At 33.0% G+C, this 9,404-nt stretch overlaps 2 protein-coding genes across 2 annotated transcripts; one reads left to right on the top strand and one right to left on the bottom strand.

Annotated features, from left to right (window-relative positions):
• Positions 1–1,771: 1,771 nt before the first annotated feature.
• LOC124847896 (Nucleotide-diphospho-sugar transferase family protein) lies at positions 1,772–4,314 on the top strand. Its single transcript, XM_088116726.1, has 3 exons — positions 1,772–2,017; positions 3,114–3,488; positions 3,673–4,314. The coding sequence occupies exons 1-3, from the start codon at positions 1,886–1,888 to the stop codon at positions 4,177–4,179; spliced, it is 1,014 nt and encodes a 337-aa protein (XP_087972852.1). The 5' UTR covers positions 1,772–1,885; the 3' UTR covers positions 4,180–4,314.
• Positions 4,315–6,407: 2,093 nt separating this feature from the next.
• On the bottom strand, positions 6,408–9,165 carry GHS1 (Ribosomal protein S21 family protein). Its single transcript, XM_047325487.2, has 2 exons — positions 8,725–9,165; positions 6,408–6,670 (listed from the first exon to the last, which is right to left on the bottom strand). Exons 1-2 carry the CDS (start codon positions 9,111–9,113, stop codon positions 6,550–6,552), a joined length of 510 nt encoding a protein of 169 aa, XP_047181443.2. The 5' UTR covers positions 9,114–9,165; the 3' UTR covers positions 6,408–6,549.
• Positions 9,166–9,404: the final 239 nt, after the last annotated feature.

Genomic DNA, 9,404 nt, shown 5'->3' with positions numbered 1-9,404 from the left:
TAATTTATAAATAAGTTATAAGAAAACTATTTTGTGTTCCATCAGCACACCTCATAAGTTAATTGTAGAATTATTGAAAGTTTAAATGAAAATAAAACTTTATTTAATAAAAAAATAAATATTTTTAATAATGGTCTCCCTTCGTATTAAATTACCTATTCTTATGTTAAGCATTTAGTTTTTATCCTTTTGATAGTATATTTTTTTATATTAAATATTAAATTAGTATGATATGTGAAACTGATAGGTACCAGACTCGTTCATTTAGGTAAAATATATTTTAATTAATGATGAATTTTTCCAAATCAATTATATCTTGTTGAATAAACATTGAAAAGCAAAAGAAATAATATTGTTAGTAGTGTAATATAGATAGATAGATGCTAGCTAATTGTGGAAACTATTTAAAAACATGTTTTAATCAGAACGGTGAGATTTTATGGAAGGTAATAGAATGCAGAATGATATTTTGTTTACAAGAGCATATAATCAATAAAATTAATATTTTATTATGAATAATATAAATCCGATCAGTTTTTATAATTAAAGAAAGTTATTTATATTAGGGTTAAATATGTTTTTAGTCCCTAAACTATTGACCGTTTCTGGTTTTCGTCCCTCTTTCAAAATAAGTTACAATTTGGTCCTCATTCTTTTCGAAACTCTAGTTTTAGTCCTTGAAACTTTGGTTTTAGTCCTCGAAAACTACCACATTTTTTTTAACGGTGTTAGTTTTCGAGGACTAAAACCAAAATTTTGAAAAGAATGAGGACCAAATTGTACCTTATTTTAAAAAAGGGACAAAAACCAGAAACGGGCCAATAGTTTAGGAACTAAAAACATATTTAAGTCTTTATATCTGTGAAATACATATTAAAATATTACTTTTATTGATAACAAGTTCGCGTAAATCATACTCAATGTTACTAAAGACTAAACTGAAAGAGAATTATAAAATGGCATTCAATAAATTATTAATTGCATTAAAAGCTGTTATATTTCATAAATGAATATTTAACTAGAATCAACCTGTACTATATACGTTTTAAACCTTTTTCTCTTTCAAAGGTTATTACTTGTAGAGTCATCAATTATACCTTTTAGCTTGCATAAAACACTGTAAATAATAAATAAGTTTATAAAAAATGAGAATTTTATCAATTTAATAGGTGTTATAACTTCATGTGGATTGTTTAAGTCAAAATTGCAAAATGATATAAACATATTTAAGTGATCCACTTCTTAGTATATATAAAAGTATATATAGTATAACATCATATATAAAATAGTTTTGAATTGATATAAAATTGTATATATTTTTTTAAAATGACTAAAAAGAAGTGGTCATTGTGGTGAGTGGAGGGAGTATTACATATAGATAGAGAGATAGAGGTGAGTGAGAAAGAGAAATGTGTTATTTATTATGTAAAGCAAACCAAAGGGGGTGGTGTATCTAGCAATGACTGTAAAAGATCCTGATTTTGGTAATCCTTTTTCTTAGGGGGATGAAGAAGATGCATCCATTGCATCCACATGGGGTCACCTAAGCAACAAAAGTTACCATAATAAAGCCAAATTTCGAAAGCATATCAGATTTCTCAAAACCTGAAACGGACAAAGTGTTTAATTGGATAGTTAAATATATTTATTAGCATTTATTTTTAACTTTTTCTTTATTGTTTTGCCTATTGAATTCACTCAACATGTCAACCCATTTGAGCATATATAATTTGTATAATGTGATTTTCTCAAATCTCCCTGATTCTGGCTTTTCATGCAAAGGGATCTTCTCTCAACACATTCATTGGTTTCTTTTTCACAGCACTTGATAAACGTGAGATCAACTTTCAAGATTAAGTAGGTCTACCCATTTGCATTTTGAAGGATGAGAGCATCCAGATTGAGAAATTCTGTGTATCTTTCTCTCTTAGCTTTCTTCATCGTGCTGGTATGCCTCCTTCTATATCACTACCCTAGATCACATGAAAGTATGCTTCTGTTCAGGCATTCATCAACTGTAAGCACTCTGTAGATTCCTTTTAGCTTTGTTTCTGTCAATTAGCATCATACATACATAAATTAACACAACGTTTCCTCCAATCAGTAGAGGTATTGGAGTTTTGTTTGGTAGCAATAGGTGATTGGTTTCGGTGATACATGTTTAATTTCTCTTATATAAAATTTGTGGATTAGTTTTATGTGTGTGAAGAAATTGTTTTAAGGCACTTAATTGTACCATTTTAAAGGTGAAACAGTAGCAGAGTTACACTCATTTATATAATCCAAATTAAGAAAAAAAATCGAGTATATTTTGTCTTCTGTTTTTAAGTCAAGTACTAACGTTGCAGCGTACTAGGGAAATTTATTGTTTTTGTATGAAGCCATAGAATAACCAAAAAACATTATATGGTTATCCTTTTCGTCGTTAGGGATTCTTATTGCACGCCCCTTGATTTGATATATTTGATTTTTTTAGTCTCTTTGTATTAATTAATTCCAGAATCTTTTGTCTGTGTGCAGATTGAATGATGATACAAAACTAATTAATTGTGAATGTAATATAATCAAATTTTATTTATAAATATAAACATATAAGGTATAAAGAATTTAATTCATAGGTATTTTTCCAAAACAAAAAATTAAATGGAAATATAAAAATATAAAACATTTAATAGATTTCATTTTATAAATAACAAATAATTTAATTGAAAGAAATTTTCATATTGATAAATTGTAAATACATTTAACGTTTGATATTAATTGAATAATTAAAAATGATATTAGTAAGAATGAAAGATTGACAAAGTATTTGATTTGATTGAATTCAGACACATACATGCATTCCTGTTTTTAACAAAGTATTATAACTTTTACTAACATTTTCATCTAATTAGGATTCAAATTTCTTTTATAGGTGAGTGGACTTTTTTTACATCATCATAATTTTGTTCTTACACTATATAGCAGTCAAACTTCTTTAATAATGTATTGATATGTAATTGAATGGACCTGAAAGGCTGATTAATTACTGCAATATCAATGAAAGCAAACACTGACTAGATCATCAAAATAATTTTGGATTCTGGGTTAATTTGTTATTACTTCCCTATCAGTACGACCCAGAGAATGAAAAATTAGGGGATACGCTGAGGAGAGCTACGATGCCAGACAGAACTGTTATTCTAACAATGGTAGATGAATCATTGGCAAGTCCAGGATCTCTCCTTGAAATTTTACTACAAAGCTTCAAATCAGGTGAAGGGACTCAAAGGTTAGTGAATCACTTAGTAATCATAGCCATGGACCTCCAAGCTTTTGAGTACTGCAGGTCCTTGCACCCCTATTGCATCCACCCTTCCATCTTTCCGCGTCATTTTGCCACAAAAACACAATCCATTATGACAACCTCGGCTGATAAGTTATTCACTTGGACAAGAAAGGATGTCTTGTTTGAAGTGATTCGATTGGGTTACAACATAATTTTCACGGTAAGGCTTTGTGAACAATGCTATCAGCCTATTCTTTTCTAACATTTTGTGAGACTCGCATAATTTCTCGAGTCTCAATAAATTTCAACAAGGAAAAGAGTTGTCAATCTTCAAGTTTGATGTAAAAAGTGATGGATGAATGGTTATTAGTTTAGTTGAATTGATTGTGACTTTAATTTTGCAGGATCCAGATGTACTGTGGCTTAGAAGTCCATTGATAAACTTAAATCCAATTGATGAACTCACAATTTCATGTAGTGAGTTAAGTGATGGAGAAAGTGGAAGTTACCTGTATGATGAGGGAATATTCTTCTTGAAAGCAAATACCATTTCCTTCGAATTTTTCAACTATTGGAAATTGACCAAGATTCTTTATCCAAACGATCCCGTAGAAGAGTCTTTGTGTACAACAATAAAAGCAAGGCAAGATATAGCTGACTCGTATGGCTTTCGGATTCATTTAGTAAATACAAGCTCTTTTGGTGGGTTTTGTCAGCTAAAAAAGGATATGTTCAAGGAGGTTTATACCATTCAAGCTAACTGTTGTGACGATCTAAAAAGCAAAGTTCATGACCTGAGGATTGTTCTATATGATTGGATTCGCTTCAGAAAACGTGCACCAGGGGACAATGCTTTGGATAAAATGGCTTTGAGGTGGCCGCAGAAGTGCTTCAGAAGAAATCATACTTAGAATCATATACCGTTCTCAATTGTTTTAGAAGGAACTATTTTGAAAGCTTTCCCTCATCCAAATCTTTAAGTTTAGCTGAACTGATATGTTATCACTCAGTCTAGCTTTAATGTCCATGTCTTCGGAGCATCATAACAGGTTTTTTTCTGCTTCTATTTTGGAAAAGCTCTAAATATAAAACAACTTATAAAATAAAACAGCTTAGGACAATTGTGGTTTTGACCAAAAAGTAGTTCAAAGAATTAAAAAAGTTAATAAAATGAACTGCTTTTAAGAATTTCAGAAAGGCTAGCTAGATACTACTTTAGTGAAAAGCTAAACATCTCCTTTAGCACTTTGTAGTTGTTGAACCGAAGAAGGGAAAATATTACATTTGGAACATTTACCCCAGATATATAGACCATTTTCTTTGGCATTTCAGTGAAATAGAAGTGATTAAATCTCCTTCCCTTTTATCTAATCCTGGAAGTCTTGACTTGAGGTTGTTTCAGAAATAGTGATCCTATTTTTCCCAATTTTTCTTCCGTTAAGATAAAAATACGCCAAACTTCATACAATTGATCCTAACCATGAATAAAACAAGTTGCCTATTTTCCAAGCAAAAAAAACATTATTCTCTCTAAAAACACAACCATATTTTGGCACTACCTACATTGCGTTTTCATGCCTAAGTTTTTCAGTTCAATCTTGAAAATGACACTCACTTAAATATTTCTGAATATGCTTCTTGTTTATATTCATTTCTCATAAGCCTTACAATTTATAGGACTAACATTAGGCATAGTGGCCTATTTACACTCATTCGCATAGTGGTCATGCTTGCCACATTTATAACATTCTACTCCATAATTAATAGATCGACCTCCTCGACCTCTCGCTTTTCTACTACCTCTCCAGTTTTGTTGCCCGATTTGTTCATCTCCGTCTTCACGATCACCTTGGCCACAACCTCTGCTCCAGGATCACCTCGGCCTCGAGTGTTTCAAACACCTCCCTTCAAGTCAAGTTTTGCATGAAGTACTTGATCAAGTCGCTCAAACAACATTCTCCTCCGCTGCTCATGTGCCTCCAAAGAGTAAGCAAGCCCTTCAACTGAGAGCATTGCCAAGTCCTTAGACTCCTCAAATTGCACACACAATATTCTCCACAATACGACTGACAGGCAACTCCTTTACATTTCTTCCGAGTTGATTCGTTACAGCCTCCACTCGAGATATATACTCGGCCACTCGTTATCTACTCTCCAATCTCAGACTCTCAAACTCGTCTTTGAGAGTTTGAAGTCTAACTTGCTTTACATGATTATCACCTTTGTAAACTTTCTCAAGAATCTGCCATGCTTCTCTTGAAGATTTAGCATTCACTATCTTTTTAAAGCCAGACTCATCAACAACTTGATATAGTATGTACAAAGCTGATTGATCCTTCATCCTTGATTTTCTTAATGCGGCAAGTTGAGCCACTATCTGCTCTACATCTTTGCGGACTCTTCATAGCCATTCGCTACAACATCCCAAATGTCTTGGGATCCAAGAAGAGCTCTCATATTGTCAAACTTGACTTTCTTTGTCAACTGAGACAGGGACATAGTGTTTGCTAGGCTGGGCATTACAAATAATACACTATAATGACCATAAAACATAACAGAGTAACTTCGTGACTCTTCCTCTCCCAATGCAATAAACACTACACTCTTAATAATTATTTAAGCTTATTCCTACAATTTACTCTTCTTCCAATGAGGTCAAGGATTTCCAGTAAACTCATTAGAGGAAAAAACTCTGGTCCGCAATATCTTAAATACATATCCAGCTCAAATTGATGGAAAACCAAGCATGATAAAGAGCATTGCTTAAGGCAGAGAAATTAACTACTATAAAAAAAACATCATTGTCAGTAATTCGAATGACATGCATATACTCCAAAGTCCAAACTAAAGCAAACTTTGGCTTTTCTAACTTGTCCAATCTCTCTCATTTTGAAGATGCTATAGTAGGAAATTCAAGACGAAGAAAATTTTAGTGTCCAGTGAATAGAAATTTTCTTTTGGCACACATTTTCCACGCATTGAACTCTTACATATTCTTCCTATCTGATAAGTAACTTTTGCCTCGCTGGTAAAACTGAACATCATAAAGGGACTCTAGATTGATGCAAGAAGGGAGAATAAAACAGACTGCGGCCAGATTTCATAAAATCAACGCCAAAACAAAATTTTGATGCACAAATGAATAAATAGCATAACTTAAAATGAAATGTGAATTGAACATTACACTAACTGCGTCCAAGGAATTGATTTGACTTAACAGAACTCATGCGTAAAAAGCCTTTCACAATAAAATGCGAAGAATCGTACAGAATGTAAGTGGATCATGTTGTTGAAATATATGGAGCGTCTACTTCTGGAAGATCCCAGTTATCATCATCCTCTACCTTCTTGGTTGTTGCAACATCGTTCTTGTTTTGTGCTTGAAATCTTGATTGAGGGCGCCTGAAAATAATGCAGAAAAGACAAACAGTAAATTATCTTACTCAAGGCAACTATCTAACCAGAAGATGAAACCTAATTTTGACAAATAGCAATCTTTCTGAAGGGACCACGTGTGTCAATGGTTTTGACCTGCCTTTTTATCACAGTCTAATTTAGCAATTTATGATAAATAAGGCGGGAGAAGCAGGGAACTTTGATACAAATATCCTATAACCTAGATTGTAATTGCAACCAAAATCCCATTACGATTATCTTATCTGCACTCCCCATGTAAAAATATTGTCTAAATACCTTTACTTGTCACAACTCAAAACAGGAGACTATTTTCACACCAAGCACTATTTGACCCAACTTTCTTCTTGAACTTATCCTCCTTACACATTTATCTATATAGAATCGTCGGATGAATATCAAAAGACTCATTTTATCTTGCTCAATTAACTTAAAACGCATTCAAAATTAGAGCCATCTAAGCTTTGTCCAACAACAGTCATAAAGGTGCTGAATGCATGATTGCCAGCAAAAGTGAGTGCACTAAACAGGGTTCTGGACCAAAACTATGTCTTAGCCTTACTTAAGTTACCTAGCCTTTCAACTCAAAGAAAACATAAGAATGACGATAGGTGATACTTCCCTGAAACCAGTTATCTTACTGAGCTAGATCCTAACTACTCTTTGTCATATTATGAAATGAACTAAGGGCTTGTTTGGTAATAAGGATATAAAAGGATAAGATAAGATAAGATCGAAAAAGATAAGAAAAAAGCAACATAAACATTAATCATATCTAATATTTAGTGTGTACAATGATAACACCAAATAATTTTATGTTGCAGTGGGGGTAGTTGTAGTGATGGTGGTAACAATGATGATGATTATGGTAGTGATAACAACAGTAATAATGATGAGATGGTACCAACAGAAGGTTATGGTGACAGTGGTGATAATGATACCGATTGTAGTGGTTATAATGACAATGATATAACAAGATAGTGGTAGTAGTGAAGATGATGGTGAGAGCGGTAGCAACAATAATGGAAGTAACAGCAGTCATTATGACAATTTGTTGGCAGTAACAATGTCGACAACTTAAGTGGTGACACTAATGGTGACGGTGATGAGGTATTGGTAGTTATTGCAATGAAAATGACACGGCAATAGTGATGATAAAAATGATAATAATGGTAACAATGATGATGACAATAGTGGAAATAGCGGAAGTGGTTGCAAAATTTTTGACAAAAATGGTGGAAGACGTCTTGTGTTGGCCAGTATAGCAACTATGTTATTAAGAATGGCAGTTGATGAGACAAAGATGATGTATAGAGGAGACAATATCCATGGAGAGGTGACGACAACAACAAAGGTTGTGAAATTGATGGTGGTAATGACAATGAAAGAAATGGTGAAAATGGTGGATATGTATGACAATGAGGACATTGATGATAAAGATGGTGATGATGAGACTGGTTGAAATGAAGGTTGAGTAGTCTAGCAGGAAGAAGAAGGTTGACTATCTTATCTTGTTACTTTCTAACTCAGCTCCCCCGACACGATAAATAAGAGGCACACTACATAAGATAGACAATAGGATAAGAAGAACTCGACATACCAAATAATTTATTAAAGCATGAGAGGATAATTATCTTATCCTATCCTATTATACTCTGGCCACTAAACGGGTTTATCCGTAATTAGTTGTCCTTTTAATAACATTAATCCAACATATAACATATCAAACAGAAAATTAATAATAGAATTACCATTTTGGTCCTCAAAGTATAATGTGTTGTTATATTAGTATTCAGAATAACAAATTCTAAACATTTTCTTGAAAATTTTCTAAATATTTCATCAAAGCAAGCCCACTAAAAATATATTTTTAAGTTAAACACTTCTTTTAAAATTTGAAGTAACTTGATTGATGAATTGCATACTATTGTTACTAACTAAACTCAGACTTAAGTCCACATGACTGCATGATTGTTAATTCATTAAGAACAATGAGATTAAAATGCAAAGAGAGTGTAAGCACAAGGAAGGAAGGAAATAACCTGCTTCTGCTTTTACGCTTAGCAGCTTCGCGGTTCTTGCGTTTCTTCTCCTCCTGCTTGTTCTCAAAGAAGCGTCTCCTCTTGCATTCTTGTATGACTCCAGCTTTCATGACCTCTCTCCTAAAGCGGTTGAGCAGCCTCTCCTCGGGCTCGTTCTCGTCAACAACCACCTGCACGTTGTACGCAGATCGGAAGAATAGCGTGTTTGCGTGCGCGTAAGAAGGGTTCATTATAACGTGCGAGGGCAGCTCCGGTGAGTGGTGGTCCTGGTGTTGAGCACAGAGCTTGTGGCTTCGAAGCGAGAAACGCGCGAGGGAAGGAGGGTGCGATTGTGGCTTTGGTGGGAGAAGAAAGGAGAGGAAGGAGGAGAAGGAGGATGAGGCTGCCATTGCCGTTGGTTGAGAATGTGAGATGGGAACATTACACTTTTTCAATTTTGTTTTATCTCATCATCAAATAATATATATATATATATATATATATATATATACAGTTAAATAATATTTTATTTGGTCTTATGTAATGTGATTTATTTTTAGTTTAATAAACTTTTAATTTTGATGACTTTAGACTATTAAGTTATTAATGTGAATTTTATGTTATATATTAATTAGTGATTTTTTTAATTTTATTTATTTTTTAATTTAAAAAATTATTTACATGTAATATTATGTTATATA

Source organism: Vigna umbellata, chromosome 5 (assembly GCF_029865625.1).
Source record: "Vigna umbellata cultivar VRB3 chromosome 5, Vumbellata_1.0, whole genome shotgun sequence".
Taxonomy (NCBI): Eukaryota; Viridiplantae; Streptophyta; class Magnoliopsida; order Fabales; family Fabaceae; genus Vigna; species Vigna umbellata.
The sequence above is the reverse complement of the archived record's forward strand: the minus strand, read 5'-3'. Positions and strand labels throughout refer to the sequence as shown.

What these genes read in the sequence shown, in the direction of transcription:
- GHS1 (XM_047325487.2), bottom strand. Translation starts at nt 9,113, where the DNA reads ATGGCAGCCTCATCCTCCTTCTCCTCCTTCCTCTCCTTTCTTCTCCCA. An exon ending in AAGCGTAAAAGCAGAAGCAG is followed by an intron (nt 6,671 to 8,724) that starts GTTATTTCCTTC and finishes CATTATTTTCAG; the next exon opens with GCGCCCTCAATCAAGATTTC.
- LOC124847896 (XM_088116726.1), top strand. Translation starts at nt 1,886, where the DNA reads ATGAGAGCATCCAGATTGAGAAATTCTGTGTATCTTTCTCTCTTAGCT. An exon ending in TGTTCAGGCATTCATCAACT is followed by an intron (nt 2,018 to 3,113) that starts GTAAGCACTCTG and finishes CTTCCCTATCAG; the next exon opens with TACGACCCAGAGAATGAAAA. An exon ending in GTTACAACATAATTTTCACG is followed by an intron (nt 3,489 to 3,672) that starts GTAAGGCTTTGT and finishes TTAATTTTGCAG; the next exon opens with GATCCAGATGTACTGTGGCT.